The 18,324-nt window shown below is 44.0% G+C and overlaps 1 protein-coding gene across 3 annotated transcripts in view; it reads right to left on the bottom strand.

The window, feature by feature from the left end:
- The window catches only part of LOC146809192 (uncharacterized), a 223,121-nt gene extending 205,955 nt beyond the window's left edge, over nucleotides 1-17,166 (bottom strand). For 2 of the 3 annotated variants that reach the window (XM_085614304.1, XM_085614306.1), the window contains exon 1: nucleotides 17,025-17,166. Coding sequence is in view for 1 of the 3 variants with exons in the window: in XM_085614306.1 (XP_085470432.1) it covers nucleotides 17,025-17,045 (21 nt within the window). In the remaining 2 variants the exon portion in view is untranslated. The remainder of the gene's footprint in view (nucleotides 1-17,024) is intronic. The other variant, XM_085614309.1, reaches the window with a different exon arrangement.
- Nucleotides 17,167-18,324: the final 1,158 nt, after the last annotated feature.

Raw genomic sequence — 18,324 nt, 5'->3', positions numbered from 1 at the left:
CATTCACCACCGGAAAAGTAACCCAAGAGTAAATCAACTCATAGGGGAACGATGCATCGGCACTCACTACAAAGATAATTGATATTCCATTGTCTGGCACCACGAACTGCATCAAATGACTCCGGAGAGGTGCGCGACTATGTGCTGCAATAGCAACTTCAGCCATAAGGACACAGAGAAGAAAAACAATCTATATTAAACCGTAGCACAAAATGGGTCAGTAATTCAAAATGATACCTTTTCAATTGTCAAGCTTGAATGAACCTATAAGTCAATTATACAGGTAGGTTTAAACTGTCACTCCCGTCAACCGGAAACAAGAGTGAGGGTGTTGTGGACAAATATAATCACTACTAAGGTGACTCAATCATAAGACCACAACGTTAGGTGCGCCATGTTGCAGGGATTCTGTTCATGCACAGAACTATGCACAGGAAACCAGGACCTCAGTGAATTGTGGTGTACCAAAAAAACTCACCTTAGGACCTAGAACCCCTATCCGACTAGCATCAGTGTCTCATTCATTCTCCGTACTATATCAAAGCAACCAGTGATTAGACAACCCAGAACAAGCGACTTAGAATACTCTCTGGAATGGTGGGAATCAAGAACACCTTTTTGTTGTTATTCTCATATCAGTCCACAACATGAGTAATCAGAGACACGGAAAAGTTTAAACATTTTATTTTTTTACTATGTGCAGTATTTTGACTAACATAAGCAAACAAATGATCAGAAATAAAACCATCAGCATTGTTACAATTCCATAAAAAACAAAGGGACAAATCATATTATAATGATAGTGGAAACAGGTCCTATAATACTTTGTGTACCACCATCCCCTGGCTAATAAGCTTGTTTTATAATAATAATAGAAGGTCTCTAGGTTTGAATTGGGAACCCCATACCTCCAAAATCAGCTCAGGTGAATCACATCACAGGATCAGCACTGCTCTCTGTGTCTGGAAAGGTTTTCTCCAAGAGTGCCAGCATCATGCATGCAATGCAATATTAAAGGAACCCGAGTTTCAGATATTTGCAGCTGTGTGCTTGTTGTGTCTAGAGCGTGGGCTGAACAACCTGAATTCAACAGCATACATTGTTATTTGACCTTGACGGTTTCTGCACACAGTGTTCAGACTAAGGTCGCGGTGCACATCTAGGGATGTGAAAAACAGACCGTTCTCATGTGAAGAAAAAGAAAGCAAGCAGTTTTGCGTATAATAACAGCTACCTGTAGTGTCATGTGCAAAAGCAGCAAAGTGGCATCTAAAACGCTTATGATAACATTGCACTGTGTGCAGGCAAAACCCTGTCTTCACTAAACATCCTCCTCAGAGACCTGAATTTCCACCTCAAGAACGACAATGACAACAACTCCACAACACTGATTGACAACTTCGCCAACTTCGGACTCAAACAACTCGTCATGACAGCCACCCACTCCGCTGGACACACGCTCGACCCCATCTTCTCCGCCAGTGACCACGTCACCTTCAGTCACACCACCGAACTCCACTAGACCGGCCACTGCTGCATCCACTTTACCTTCGAGAAACCCACCACACACAACCAACCGCAACGCATCCCACACTGCAACTGGAAAAAAGTCACCGAAGACCAGCTCATCGCCACTCTCGCCCGAGCCCCTCCACCCGAACCCTACGAGACCGACACAGCAGCCCACAACCTCTGGCAATGGATCAATGACTGCGCCAACACTCTTGCCTCGATCAAGAAACCCTCCAACAGGCGCACCGACTCCAGAGCCACTTGGTTCAACTCCGACTCCAGAACTCCAAGCACACCTGCAGAAGACTCGAGAAGCAATGCCGCAAGGACCAGACACCCAACAACCCTCACGAACGCCAGATGTACACACCACCAACTCATCCAATCCGCCAAAAGAAACTCCTTCAAGGAACACATCGACAACAACGCACACAACAGCAAAGAGCTCTTCAACATCATGAAAGAACTTGCCAACCCCAGCTCCAGCTACAATGACGTACCAGCATCACAAGAACTCGGTAACTCTGTGCTACCTTCTTCCACCACAAGATCACAAATATCCACAACAGCCTCAACACTCAGGAGCCGATGACAGACAACGACGACACCCCTGACTCTACTCCCACGAAACTCCCCAACCTTCTGCTCTCCTGGAACAACGTCAATGACGAAGACACCATCAAAATCATGAACACCATCCACTCCGGCTCACCTTCCGACCCCTGCCCCCACCACATCTTCAACAAGGCAAGCTCCATCATCGCACCCCAACTCTGAAAGATCATCAACAGCTCCTTCGAGACTGCCAACTTCCCAGAGAACGGGAAACACGTCGAGATTAACGCCCTCCTCAAGAATCCCAAGGCGGACCCAAAGGACCTCAAGAACTTCCGACCCATCTCCCTGCTCCCGTTCCCGACCAAAGTCATAGAGAAGACTGCCAACAGACAACTGACCCTCTTCCTGGAGGAGAACAACATCCTGGACTCCTCCCAATCTGGCTTCTGCAGAAACCACAGCACCGAGACTGCCCTCATAGCCGCCAATGACGACATCAGGACCATACTGGACAAGGGCGAAACCTCGGCACTCATCCTCCTGGACCTCTTGGCTGCCTTCGACACCGTCTGCCACCACACCCTATGCACACGCCTCCATGACGCAGGGATCCAGGGAAAAACCCTGGACTGGCTCACCTCCTTCCTCACCGGCAGAACCCAGATAGTCTGCTTCCCCCGTTCCGATCCGAAGCCACCACGATCACCTGCAGCGTACCCCAAGGTTCATCCCTCGGCCTGACCCTTTTCAACATCTACATGGCACCTCTCGCCAACATCATCAGAGTGCACCACCTCAACATCGTCTCATACGCCGACGACACGCAGCTGATCATCTCCCTCACCAAAGACCCAGCCGTCGCCAAATCCAACATCCACGAGGGAATGAAGAACGTCACAGACTGGTTGAAGAACACTCCACTAAAACTGAACTCAGACAAGACGGAGGTCCTCATCCTCAGCTCCACCCCCTCCGCATGGGACGACTTCTGGTGGCCTACCTCGCTGGGAGCTGCCCTGACACCCACTAACCACGCACGCAATTTGGGTTCATCCTGGACTCAACGCTCTCTATGACCAAGCAAGTCAACGCCATCTCCTCTTCCTGCTTCAACACCCTCCGAATGCTCCGCAAAGTCTACAGATGGATCCCCACCAAAACCAGGAGGACAGTCACCCAAGCACTCGTCAGCAGCAGGCTGGACTACGTCAACACCCTCTACGCTGGAACCACGACCACACTACAGAAAAGACTCCAACGCATCAGAATGCCTCCACACACCTCATCCTCGGACTCCCCCGCCACAGCCACATCACCACCCACCTAAGAGGTCCGCATTGGCTCCCGATCAACAAGAGGTTCACCATCAAACTCCTCACCCATTCTCACAAAGCACTCCACAACGCCGGACCAACATACCTCAATGAACGACTGTCCTTCTACACCCTGAACCAACAGCTCCGCTCTGCTGACCTCACCACCATCCCACACATTCGCCGATCAACCACCGGCGGCGGATCCTTCTCCCACCTCACCACAAAGACATGGAACACCCTCCCCGCCCATCTGCGGCAAACCCAGGACCTGCTGACCTTCAGGAGATGTCTTAAGACCTGGCTGTTCGACCAATAGCTGCCCCGCCCTTTAGCGCCTTGAGACCCTCACGGAGTATTGCACTCTACAAATGCCTTGATTGATTGATTGATTGACCAGTAAATAAAATAATCCAATTAAGGAGTCACTAATCCATTCATCAATTTATACTAGGGAGAGCATATGCACTTTAGCACTGATCAGCAGTGGTAAAGTGCCCACAGTCATAAAACAGTCAACACCAGGTCAGAATAAATATAGGAGGAAGGCAAAAAGTTCAGGGATGACCCTGCAAACAGGGCCAAGTCCAACACCTGCTGATCTTGCCCTACCAGAGAGAACCTAAAGAACACCTCCAGAGCGTCTTCCCAAGAAGATTAACTGATCTCCTGGTCACTGGGATCACAAGAACAATAAAAGACTGCAACGTGGTGCGCGTTGAACTGCTATGCTTTAAAAAGAACAACAACGCTCCTAAGGACTGCCTCTGCGATGCTGGGAGCATGTAAGAAACTAATTTTATCACCACCGAAGTCACCGCCGCTGACCAAGCTGAGGGCATTTTTAAATCACCCCCGTATTGCTGTGTGCACGTGCCGGCATGCAGCCCCACTGCCTGGACCGTCACCGCTGCTGGGGCAGCAGTTTTAAGGTCGCCCTCGAAATCACCGCCGACCTGCCAGAGATCTACATAAGCGCTGTTGCACCACTGCCGGCCTGGGACTTAAGAGCGCTGCGGGAAAAGCGCTGTATATGCCAAATTCACCGCCGCTGGCCCGGGAGCCTCGGGAAGCACTGGGAGGATTTCCCCCGTGACGTCAGGAGAGTGCTGCGCTGGGATTGGTGCCAGCGGGGCCGTTACTTGGCAACAAGGGGCTCTCCGATCAGAGAAGCCACGCTGAGGTCCCGGGAGCGCGAGGCAGCCCGAACCCGTTAGGCGCGACCAGGTGTGACCGGCAACAGGAAGGAGAGAGGAGACAGCCTTCCCCAGGTAACGGCTCAGGGAGCGAATAGCGGTACCGTCTGGGGTGAGGGTGCGGGGCTGTAGGGAAGCGCTCGCAGCCTCCTGCCTTCAGGGAAACAGACCAAGACCCGACACCCCAAGCGATCGGACATTATCGGAAAGTACAGCTGGGGTATATTGACATTGGCAGCCTGACTTTTTGCTGCAGCATTCTTGCAGTAATTATGGTGGGGGTGATGGAGCAGGTAGTACACAATTTTGTATACCTCCTCTATTCTAGCATGAAAAATACTTATTATAATGTATTAACTATAATATTATTAAACGAGTGTTGCATGTATACTAATCAACATTATTAATACTTAAATTACATGTGGGATTTGCTATTTGCATGGCAAAATAACTTTTATAACTAAAGTGTACGCAAATTAATAATAGTATATGTGGTAATAGAATACTGCATGATATATGTTGCTTTGTGATGTTGTACCCTCAAGGAGGATCGAAAAAGGTGAATATAATGGCTTTAAATGTTGCTATATGCTAGATAAATACAAGCACATAAAGGGATTAGTAAGGGATTAACATTAGAATCATCATTTCTATGAAATAATTATCCTTTTGTGTTTGTTTCGCTTAAGTTGACATCTGGGCCTAAATCCAATATGGCCGCTGACATCGCACGCAGAAGTGGCCACTGTCTCGTGAGGCGCGGAATCAACTGCGCAAGTGCGAGTATGTATCCTGAACCTCTTGGCGACCTTTGTTCTTCATGTCCCCAGTCAAGGTTTTGAAACTGGAAGTTCGCCAAGACGAGGGAACAATCGACCTTACAGTAAACCGGAACGAGCCGACATTTTGGCTAACGAGTGAGATCACCCCTCGAACTGTACTGAAGATCTGGGAATGAAATCAGACGATCCCAACCAGCCAATCACGATTGTCCTAAGCTTAAAATGTATCTTCTTTAACATGAAATCCTTATAAAAGAAGGGTGGTGGAATAGTGGGTGTGCAGTTCGTTCGTGGGTTCGTGACGTTTTCTTTGATGGTCCAGATGCTGTCCGACTATTTGATGACTGCGAACTCTTTCCAAATCTACGGGCTAAATTAGATGCTTGCACGATTTCCGTTCCTTTGATAAAACTGGGGACTGTAACGTGCTGAGCAGAGGACTTTGAACTTTGAGCACTGGCCTGCCTTATTCGGACAATTCACGACAAATGTGGTTATGCAGAACCAATGAATTGGAGGACTTCAGATAGCCAGATTGGGTAAATATGATGTTCTGTGATTTACCTCAATTGATCTAGAAATTTTAAACTTTGACGAGACAAATGCAAATATAAAACTTTATGAAGACAAATATTGATTAACAAGAAATATGAGTTTGTGGTTTTCCATAAAGAGAGTTAAGGATTCTGAATCTTAAATGTGTTTTAGCTGGTTCTAAATCACCATCAACCAATCCAACTAATTTGGTCCATTCGACCAAGTGGGAGGAGTGCCTTGATGTTTAGGATTAGGGATCTATGGGTGGAAATTGCTGCTGTACATTTTGTAAATTGACTTTTCTCTCCCCACATGTCCAGCGCTTGAATTATTCATCCCTCCTGTGTGAGCAGACTCGTGAATAGTGACTTGTGTGAGTTAGTGTTATGGTCCCCACCAATAAATGCGTGTATGAATGAGCGTGCGTGACGACGGGTCTGCGTCGCAGGGAGGATATTGGTACAAGTTGTTCCCCATTTCCCAATCTTGCGCTGGATCAGTTTTTCTGGTAGCATTGTCTGCTTATTGATTATTGATTGTGGGAAGGTATTGGTGTATGGATTAACACTCTATGTTGAGTCGCGTCGAGTTCTCTGTTGTTTGACAGCTTCTGGGATGTAGGAAGTCGGAAGTTTGTAACGGTTCCGTAGTAGAGCAGAGGTAAGTGCTGCTCTCGGGAAAGACGGTATTGTTGTTGCCCTGTAGGTACACGGGGAAAACGTCTGACGATTGGAGTTACACGACGCATTGTCTGGGTTCGATTTGGTAACATTGTCGTGTGTTACTGCTAGGGACATTTTCTGTATGAGAGAAATGTATGGTAGCGAAGGTCACCTGTGAAATTTTTGTCTTAGGCACCAGGAGTCCAAAAGGCACTATTGATTACGCTTATCACTGGAAAGGTAATAGGTGTTCCCTAAGCTTGATAGAAGGATAAAGTAGAGGGAAATGCTACTTTATTAACAAATGAAATAATTCTGTAGTAGAGCAGAGGTAAGCGCTGCTCTCAGGAAAGACGGAATTCTTGTAAGAAAGGTCATTAACTGTTCTTTTGTTAGCGAAACAGATAATGGTGGCATTTTATGTCGTTACTAACAGATTTGTGAGTCAGAAAGAACGTAAGAAAGTTTACCAATAAAATTTGTAAAGGGAAGATGAGATGCATGACAGAGAACGACAGAGGAGTGGCGGAAGGTACAAATATATGTTTGGTAGATCATATAAACAGGAGAATCATGATGATAGAATGAGGAGGTGGCAAAGCGCAAATATGACTGAGGGTTTGTTTCCTATGAGAGGTGCTTAAGAGATTAGCAATAGAAAATGTATGGAAAAGAGAAATAATACTGAGTCAGGAGGATAGGGTGTGCACGAATCGGAGGATGATGTTCTTGACGACATGTTCTATAAAAATCCACCCCCATATCAATCAGATTCCACATTGTTAACTCCAAGTGCCCCAATAAGAGAGACTCCACGAAATATAAAATTTGAATCCGTACCACAAGAAGTGGGAAAAAACAATCCTTTTAGAGAAACTGAGAAAACACAACTTGGTAAAGCGAGTAGTGAAAATTCAGCTGAACTAGCAAAAACCACTTTAGAATTAACTGAGAAGATTGGGGAATTAACCAAAAATTTGGAAGCCGTAACCGTGCCTGTAACTATAGGGCCTGTAATGCCTATTTTTGATAAAAAAAAGAATAGCGAGCATTGTCTGACGATTCCTTATAACAATAATAAACAGACCGTAAGGCCAGAAAAGAATTCAGATGAGAACCCATGGAGACAAACAGCAGGTATTTCAGAACAAAGTACACCTAAAACTTTAACAGTAAATCAAAGTTTAGTGGAAAGAATAATAATGACGACAGAATCAGTCCCAGGATCACCAAAGAGTTCAGAACAAACTGGTAGTGAGAAAAAATCTCTAGGGCCTACCTCAGAAGAATTAAACGAATGGTTGAGGAGTTTACAGCGGAAAGATACAGAATCCCAATCTACAGATGTGGCCAAGCTGAAGATTGTTTTGGAAGAATTAATAGTAGGGACTATCCCCACGGAAAAGTTAAAAACATATCAGGATGAAGAATTACTATTTCTATGTAAGAGTATAACCTGTAGAGCAAGGAATTTACATGAAAGACTAGAAGAGGTGGCAAATGAAATGAGAATAGACTTCGAAAGAGTAAAAGCTCTACAAATGCCATACCGAGTAGATTTTCTGAAAAGGATATTGAAAATCTGAACACCGCTGGAAGAACAGCTCAGATTAAAGACATAATCATTTTGTTAAGAAAATGGGGATATGTAGATAAATGGAAGAGTAGGTGGTTTCGAAAACGAGATGATTGCAGCTTTCCTCATAAGAGAAAGAGAAAAAGTAGTGACCGAATGTCCTATGAGATATTTTGTCATTTACAAATGACTTTCCTCGACTACGCGAAAAGCCAGTCGAGTGGTATAGGCAAGTAGATAGGTTTGTAAAGTTATCAAAAGTTTTATGGATTGATCTAAATAGTCTCTTTGACATAATAGTACCAGCAGATCTATGGACAGAATGCAAGATCATGATAAACTGGCCTACACAAGAATACCCTAGAGACCCAAGAACAGGTTCCTCTGATCCGGAGGTTATGAAAAAATATGAACAGGTAATTACCTTCCTGAAAAACAAAGTGCCTCCCAAGGAAACCGGCCACTGGCCGGAATCCCCACCTCCGAGCCAGAAGCTCCGCCTCCGGCCCGGAAGCCCCGCCTCCGGGCCGGAAGCTCCGCCTCTGGGCCGGAAGCTCCGCCTCCGGGTCGGAATTTCCGGCCCGAGTGCGGACGTAAAGTTAGGAGTCGTAAATCCATTCTGTGAATAGCAAAAGTAGTAAGTTTATTCTGTGAATCGCAAAAGTAGTAAGTTCATTCTGTGAATACCAGAAGTAGTAAGTGCATTCTGTGAATACCAAAATGGTACTAAGTTTAGGATTTTGTCTTAAGTTTGTTCTGTGAATCGGGCCCTAAGTGTTTCATCAGGTTGGACCGGATACCACCACCCTTGAAAAGAAGCCAGTTCATGACCTAAGCCCAGGTGACTAGGTGAGAATTAAAGTGCACAGAAGAAGGAACTGTTTGGTCCCACGTTGGGGAAAACCACGACAAGTGATTTTAACTATGACAACAGCTGTGAAATGTGCAGGGGTAAAGAACTGGATTCATGCTAGTCATACCTTGCGAATCCCAAACCCAGTGGACAGCAAAGAAGGAGAGTAGTTTAAAGAATCAGAAACTAGTTCTGAATCAGACACTGAAGACACTAGAACAAGACAAAATCTTGAAAGGGGGGAGTCAGAACCAAATTTGACCTTTGCCCCGGAGAACGTTCCCTTGAGAAGGAAGCTGCAGAATTCTGACACCAGCTCAGACTCAGAGACTGAACAAGCACAGGTGCACATTGGACAAGAGAAAAGCAGTGTAGAGACAATTTAAGACAAATCCCTGATGGAAAGCTGAGAGAAATTCCACCTGAATTAACAGGAACAGATGGTCAGGGGCCAGATAGAGAGAGTGAGGGAAAGATTTTTGTGGAAGACCCCCGAGGAGTTGTTGGGAATTCAAACATCCAGTCAGAAGAAGGGACAGTTAGGCAGCAGGAAGATTGTGTGGAAGAACCACAAGGAGGGACAGAAGTAGGGAAAATAAAAGAAGTGTTGGAAAGGAAAATAGTTGGAGGTAAAAGTCAAGTTGAAACAGAATTAGAAGACAGTGATGAAGAAGCACCAGAAGGTCGAGTCCTGAGAAAAAGAGCATGGAGAACTGAGACAAACGGAAAGGTAAATAAGTTGAAAAGATCAGCAAAAGATGAAATTTGGCCAAACAAAATAAAGAGATTACGATACAGATTGACACGAGTAAATTCACCTAGAGCTGAACAAGTGAATGAAGTATCTAGTCAAGAAAAATTAAAAACCGAAGGAAAACCAACAACAGAGGAAAGCAAGAGAACAGAAAACCTAACCAGAAGTATAAGTCGCCAGAATGGTCATATGTGGCGCTGCCTGAAGTAAAAGAAGAGGTGGATAGCCAAGAAAATCCAGAGGTGACTGTACCAGAAGTGGTTGAGGAAGACGAAGGTTCGGAAGTCCTGAGAGTTATCTTGTCCGACATTGGAGAAGAAACGGATGTTCAGGAAGTTCTGTATCAAGATTATAAAAGAAAAGTGAAAGACGATCAAATGCCAAACTGAAAAGACTAAAAATGATTTCAATGGAAAGACAATTGTTTACGGGAAAAAGACATAACTGATAGAACCGAGTAGGTGTTTAGAGCCTTGGGTTAGACAAAACTAGTTGTGAACTAGAAGAGGCTAAGTCAAAAGACACTGATCATTTTTCGAAATGACAAACACAGAAAGTTGAAAAACTAAATTTGTATTTCTTAGAAGATGGTTTAAAATGTCTTGTTGTTGTACAGGATTACTAATGCTTCTATGGAGCGCGTTGGCTCTAATGATTTCATTTAAAGTTACTCTAGAAACAATGGAAGGACATAGTGAGAATAAGACTAATGTAGAAAAGATTCAGAAAATATATCCAACTAAAATAGTTAGAAATTATTTACATAAAGATAGGTCTATAAATAATTTTTCTAACAATGTATTTTCAAAATTACTGTATGAATATGTAAAAACGATGGACGTAAGGGAATGCTACGTCTGCATGCAGTTACATGCATCCGTGTCTGAGGGAGTGACATATTATCACCTCCCAGTAACATATGGGATAACATGTAGTGTAATAACAAGTTTATTCTACAAAATAGGGAAATTAGAATATTATTTTTCAGATGTAGATTACATATTTTCACAAGTACCAGTAGTTAGCAAACTAAATAAAGTAAAGCCTGCAAAAGTATTAGGTGAATTTTTCTTAGAAACTAAAGAACTAACATATATTTAGCAATATTCTAACTTGTAGCTTAAAGAAGGAAGAAAGGATTTTCTTAGATATGGTTGAAGAAAGGAGATTAAAAATGAAAAGGAAAATACCTGAAGGGAAAGAAGAAAAGACAATTTGGGATCTTGAAAGAGAAAAACATTTGAAAGGAGAAGCTAGTCCAACAATGGCTCTAGATTGGCCTCAGAAAGGAAAGTTGTGTATTAGAAGGAATCAAACTGACTATGATAATTATTTTGTAGGTAACAGTGATTGCCATGATACATATCGAATCATGGGTGAATGGGGATTTAAAGGAGGAAATGATCCAGTTTTTCCTGGATTATATTTTATCTGCGGGAACAAGGCATATTATCGGTTACCTGACCATTGGTTTGGCACATGTTATGTAGGTCTGGTTTTCCCAATGATATTTCATGTGGGGAGAGGAAGAGATGGTGTACATGAGCTAGGTAGTCAACTAACACGTAGGAAAAGAGAATCTTGTTCAGAAATTGTGGGAGACATTTTTGGAGCATTGATACCAGCAGTGGGAATATCTCTGAATGCACCCAAAATTAGAAAATTATAAACAGTAGTGGATCGTTTGTCAACAAGCACCGCTGGAGGACTTTTATTGGTAAATACAGAAATGGTTGCCATGCGTGCCATGGTAATGCAAAATCGACTTGCCCTTGATATAATTTTGGCAAAAGAAGGTGGAGTCTGTGGAATGCTGAAAGTTCAACATTGTTGTACTTACATACCTGACGAAAGTCAAGATCTAAAGTCATACATTAAAAATATAACTGATTTGCATGAGGAAATTACACCAAAGGTGGTTGAATGTGTTTTGGAAAAGATTGGAAAGAAATTATCTTCTATTAAAGTTTTCCTACTAAAATTAGGTAGTACATTTATAGGAATGATCCTATTTCCATTAACATGTGTGGTTTTTCTAGCAATAATTTCAAGACTAGGATGTTTATGTTGCAAAAGAAAGAAAATACAGAAAAATTCAAAAAGACAAACTTTCAAAAAGAGAGAGAATAAAAGACAAGAAAGAGAATTTGAAGAAGTAGAATTAGAAGAAATAAAAGATAGTATGTATAGAAAAGCAAGAGAAAAATAATTTGGGGAACAGAATTGTGAACTAATTAATTCATTTCCTTTAAAAAAACAAATGTTGTTTTAGGTATAGTCAATCAATCAATCAGGAACATTTATAGAGTGCGCTACTCACCCGTGAGGGTCTCAAGGCGCTGGGGGGGGGGGGGTGCCGCTACTGTTCGAAAAGCCAGGTTTTGAGGAGCCTCCTGAAGGAGAGATGGTCCTGGGTCAGTCGTAGGTGGGTGGGGAGGGAGTTCCACGCCTTGGCCGCCAGGTAGGAGAAGGATCTTCCTCCGGTGGTGGTTCTGCGAATCCGTGGGACCATGGCGAGGGCGAGGCTGGTGGAGCGGAGCTGGCGGGTAGGTGTGTAGAACGTGAGGCGGGTTCTGAGGTATTTGGGGCCCATGTCGTGGAGAGCCTTGTGTGCGTGGGTGAGGAGTCTGAAGGTGATCCTCTTGCTGACGGGGAGCCAGTGCAGGTCTCTCAGGTGGGCCGAGATGTGGCTGTGTCGGGGAATGTCCAGGATGAGTCGAACAGATGCGTTCTGTATGCGCTGGAGTTTTTTCTGTAGTTTGGCGGAGGTCCCGGCGTAGAGGGCGTTCCCGTAGTCCAGTCGGCTGGTGACGAGGGCCTGGGTGACCCTTTTCCTGGTTCCAGTGGGGATCCATCGGAAGATCTTTCAGAGCATGCGGAGGGTGTTGAAGCAGGAAGATGTAACGGCGTTGACTTGTTTCGTCATAGTGAGGGAGGAGTCGAGGATGAACCCCAGGTTTCGTGCGTGGTCCGTGGGCTTGGGGGCGGTGCCCAGGGTAGGGGGCCACCAGGAGTCATCCCAGGCAGAGGGGGATAGTGGTGATATAATCACCAAAGGGGGATTGATGGAGTAGGTAGTACAACATTTTGTATACCTCCTCTATTCTAGCATGAAAAATACTAATTATAATGTATTAACTATAATATTATTAAACGAGTGTTGCATGTATACTAATCAACATTATTAATACTTAAATTACATGTGGAATTTTCTATTTGCGTGACAAAATAACTTTTATAACTAAAATGTACGCATATTAATAATGGTATATGTGGTAATAGAATACTGCATGATATATGTTGCTTTGTGATGTTGTACACTCAAGGAGGATCGAAAAATGGAATATAATGGCTTTAAATGTTGCTATATGCTAGATAAATACAAGCACATAAAGGGATTAGTAAGGGGTTAGCATTAGAATCATCATTTCTATGAATAAATTATCCTTTTGTGTTTGTTTCGCTTAAGTTGACATCTGGGCCTAAATCCAATGTGGCCGCTGACATCGCACGCAGAAGTGGTCACTGTCTTGTGAGGCGCAGAATCAACTGCGCAAGTGCGATTATGTATCCTGAACCTCTTGGCGACCTTTGTTCTTCATGTCCCCAGTCAAGGTTTTGAAACTGGAAGTTCGCCAAGACGAGGGAACAATCAACCTTACAGTAAACCGGAACGAGCCGACATTTTGGCTAACGAGTGACATCACCCCTTGAACTGTACTGAAGATCTGGGAATGAAATCGGACGATCCCAACCAGCCAATCACGATTGTCCTAAGCTTAAAATGTATCTTCTTTAACATGAAATCCTTATAAAAGAAGGGTGGAAGAAAAGTGGGTGTGCGGTTCGTTCGTGGGTTCGTGACGTTTTCTTTGATGGTCCAGATGCTGTCCAACTATTTGATGACTGCGAACTCTTTCCAAATCTACGGGCTAAGTTAGATGCTTGGACAATTTCTGGTCCTTTGATAAAACTGGGGACTGTAACTTGCTGAACAGAGGACTTTGAACGTTGAGCACTGGCCTGCCTTATTCGGACAATTCACGACAAATTTGGTTATGCAGAACCAATGAATTAGAGGACTTCAAATAGTCAGGTTGGGTAAATATGATGTTCTGTGATTTACCTGAATTTATCTAGAAATTCTAAACTTTGACGAGACAAATGCAAATATAAAACTTTATGAAGATTTAGATAAACAAATATTGATTAACAAGAAATATGAGTTTGTGGTTTTTCATGAAGAGAGTTAAGGATTCTGAATCTTAAATGTGTTTTAGCTGGTTCTAAATCACCATCAACCAAGCCAACTAATTTGGTCCATTCGACCAAGTGGGAGGAGTGCCTTGATGTTTAGGATTAGGGATCTATGGGTGGAAATTGCTGCTGTACATTTTGTAAATTGACTTTTCTCTCCCCACATGTCCAGCGCTTGAGTTATTCATCCCTCCTGTGTGAGCAGACTCGTGAATAGTGACTTGTGTGAGTTGGTGTTATGGGCCCCACCAGTAAATGCGTGTATGAATGAGCGTGCGTGATGACGGGTCTGTGTCGCAGGAAGAATATTGGTACATGTTGTTCCCCATTTCCCAATCTTGTGCTGGATCAGGGGCATATTAACACTGAAAGCCTAACCCTTAATTCGTCTGAGGGTGCATCCATATTGGCTCTGCAAGTTTATTTTCCTTCTTCATATCAAAGACACTCCTTAAGAAGGCTCATGATATATGTGGACTTTTCATTGATTTGGTCTTACTGAAAACCCAGATAAAGAAACGTATATTTTTCTAAAATAACCTGTGTGGTGTCTATTTGTGAGTTTCACTGTGTTATTGTGGGTTTATGTGTTACACAAATACTTTACACATTGTCTCCTGGGTTTAGCCTACCCGCCCTGCGCCAAGCTACCAGAGGGTGGTCTAGGGTATCTTGACACTCACCATGTCGGAACTGGTTGTCCCTACTTGGACTAGGGTGCACACCCCTGCCAACTAGAGACCAGGTTTCTAACACCAAGGATCTATACTACAGAGGAAGCTTTCTGTGTTGCCTTACTAGGTAATGTCCAAAGGCTTACTGGCAAAGGAATGGAAGGTCTGTTTATTCACACATTCATGAATTCAACCCTAGCCAGCGTGAGATGTCCCATAGACAAATATGCGAGTACATAGGACTAAATTGGTCCACTGGCAAAATGAAATACATCAGTAAAACAGCCAGGACTTAGCATCACTGGTGGCCTGGTAGTACAAAAAGATTTAGTAGCATCTGATAGTCACTGTCTTCAGATATAACTAAGGGTGGGCGTAGTTTGCGAAGTAGCACTTCGCGAAGCTACGCAAAGTGCAGTTCGCACTACGTGAGCTTCGCGTAGCACTTCGCGAACTGCGTAGTAACATGTTCGCACTGTGCAAGATGTTGTTTTCAATGATTGCACAGTGCGGATAAGCAACCAGCACTGTGCAATCATTGAAAATGGCATCTTGCACAGTGCGAGCTGTAGTTTTCTGCTGCTCGAGGAGATTTTTACTCGAGCGGCAGCTTTCTCAACGCGAACTGGTAGTTTCTCATCGCGAGCGGTCGCGAGCATACGCGACCCCTCGCAATGAGAAACCTGACCTCCTCGCGTTGGGAATCTCGCCGGGAGGTTTATTTTTCTTGTTCGCGATCGCTAACTTGATGTTGCTGATCGCGAACAAGGAAAAAGTCTCACCGGGATGTCATTTTGCTTGCTCGCGGTCGCCAACTTGACGTTGAGGACCGCGAGCAAGCAAAAAATGACCGCAGCACTACGCAAGTCTACGCTATGCGTGTTCGCACTGTGCTACGTGCAATTCGCGTAGTGCGAAGTAGCGCGAACTTCGCAAACTTCGCGAGCGTAGCGTAGTGCTTTGCCCAGGCCTAGATATAACATCACATTAAAGGCGAGGAGAAAGCATTATAGGATTTCTGAATCTAAAATTGAACAAATATGAGCGTACTACCATATGAATGTTGAGATATGATTGAGCACAAAGAATCAAGCATTGCATGGATTCATTGAATTTCGTATCACTAGATTTAAGGGAGTCTTTGAGGATTTTGTACCATATACGATTATGCTATCTGTTCAGATGGATGAATGTTGAACTTGTAGAGATCCGAAAAAATGCAACCCATCACGCATGCAATGACAAAACTTTAGGAAATTCTCAATGAGTAAGGATGTGTGACTTTAAAACAATAAACATAGGCACATTTAATCCAGAGGTGGATCACAAAATTATAATCTGAGGGAGCTGCTTGTTAAGAAAGCAGAATTCCGTTTATAGCAAAAATTAGTATTTCTATTAGGAAAACGTATTTCCCTGTCCTAGCAAAAGCACATTCACATACACATGTACATAATGCAGCACCAAACTCCGAACAGTAAAAACGGACTCTGCACAATTCCAAAAAGCAAGATAAAGGCTTTCTAAGCCTAGGTTTAATCAACAAAAGCATGCAGCTATTAGGAGTATTAGCAGATGTCAGCATGCTAAGGCTCGTAAATGACATTTGTATCACAAGCTTTATCTGGTAAAAAAGAAAAGTCCAGATTTACCTTGGAAGCCTCAGTCGAGTATAAGATGAGAACTAATTAAAGCAGGTTAATAGCAGGCTATAAATAGCATTTTATTTAAAGTGAATTCATTGGACATGTTGAGAAAATATATTCACACAAGATTTCTGTAAAAACAGCATTGAGATGCAACCCCCTGAACACATTTCTTTTAGAAATCATGAAAAACATTTAAAGCTTTAAAAATAATGGAGCAGAGCATGGAGTCATCTCCATATGTTGCAGATGAATTAATAGTTTTTCTTCAGAAGACTGCCATGTACTGCAGTGTATTTATCGAGGAACTGATTTCAGGTGCCTGTGAAATGGCTAAATCAAGAGAGAGAACTGGCAATGACCTTGAAAGCACTCATGTAGAAGAGCAAATATCATATCACAAAGTAGCTGGCAACATTCCTCAGTGAGTAATATCAATTAGGAACCATGAAAACTGCTTTGTTTGGCTGCCGATAACATCCTGTGCTTATCAAGGCGAGGAGTTTCAGCAGTGAGCAGCCATTTTCCACTGTTGCTATTTCATAAAGGAATTGCAGGCTGCTCTGAGAGGGCCAATAGTGTACTGGCTCTTTTCTACGAAATGCAGGGAGGACAGCAACGGGAGGCAGTGGCAGCTGGTATCGGGTGAAAGTGGTGTGGCAAACCGAGGAGGTCAAAAAATAAAAACAATAAATAGAACTTACCTGATGCTCGCCAATCGCCATTTTTCTGCTGACTGCTGTGCACAGGCTGAGGCTCTCAGACTCCCCTACGTCTATTCCCAGCGCTTCTGCCTATCAGCATGACTCATTTGCAAACCTTTGGATTAGTGCCGTTCCGCAAGCCTTTCTACTGCCTTGCCCTACGTCAAAAGCTTCCTGTCCTTTGTTATGCTGACCAGGACCTCTCCAGCTAGTGATCATGCCCGCCACCCTGATCAAGCTCCACTTTTGGAGGAAAGGTTGGCGGGAACATTAATAAACAAGAGAGGTGTGTCCCCTCTCAGACAGCTAAGGTGTTCTGAGCTGAAGTGCCCCCCCCTCCCTTGAAAATATTCCATATTGGTTTGGAAGATTCTAGCCAATAGGATTAGGGGGATGTCCCTGCCCTGGCCCCAGAGGGAGTGGACATAAAAAGGGGGTAGTCACCCTAAAAGTAAGTAGCCCATTGGCTACTACCTTGCAACCCCTGTACATTGAGCAAATAGGGGCAACACATAACCTTAATCCTCAGGTTACCCATGACTTACGAAAAAGAGGAAAGAGAAGAGCCATGCAGAAGCGAAGACTGAAGACACCAACTGACTTGGTTCCAGCCCTACTGGCCTGTCTACAGTCATCAAAGTCTCTGCCTCAGAAGGGTGACTCATTCTGCAGTCCAGTGACCTCCAGAACCCTGGATCGACCATGTGCATTTGAGCAAACCAGAAGATAAACAAGTTAAAAGACCAAAGCTCTGCCTGTGGAACCACAAAGTCTACCACCTCAGCACCTGACGCCCTTGGCCCAAGTACACAAGGCCAACCCGTCCAGAAGAGGTTTCCAGGCAATCCTGAGCATGAGTCCCTCATGGGTTGGCCCTTGCTGTACTCCACGTCCATGCCTGCAGCCTCTGCACGACAATCCCCATGCTCCAACCACGACTGCAGTGGTAAGCTGACTTCCGAACCCAAAAGACACCTCTGCACCCGGAGCCCCTGCAACTTGGGGAGATCTGCTGACAACATTCCAATGCTCCAGCATATCCCAACTTACCTGTGAAGCTGTAGGTTTCTTTCACCCAGCCTTCTGACCTGAGCCTGCAGCCTTTTCCAATCTGGAGATTCCGGGCCCGATTCACAGAACTAACTTAAGACAAAATCCTAAACTTACTACTTTTGGTATTCACAGAAGTTAGGATTTTGTCCTAAATTTGACTTAAGACAAACTTAAGACAGACTTAAGACAAACTTAAGACAAACTTAAGACAGACTTAAGCTAGACTTAAGACAGACTTAAGACAGAC

Source organism: Triturus cristatus, chromosome 7 (assembly GCF_964204655.1).
Source record: "Triturus cristatus chromosome 7, aTriCri1.1, whole genome shotgun sequence".
NCBI classification, from domain to species: Eukaryota; Metazoa; Chordata; class Amphibia; order Caudata; family Salamandridae; genus Triturus; species Triturus cristatus.
The sequence above is the reverse complement of the archived record's forward strand: the minus strand, read 5'-3'. Positions and strand labels throughout refer to the sequence as shown.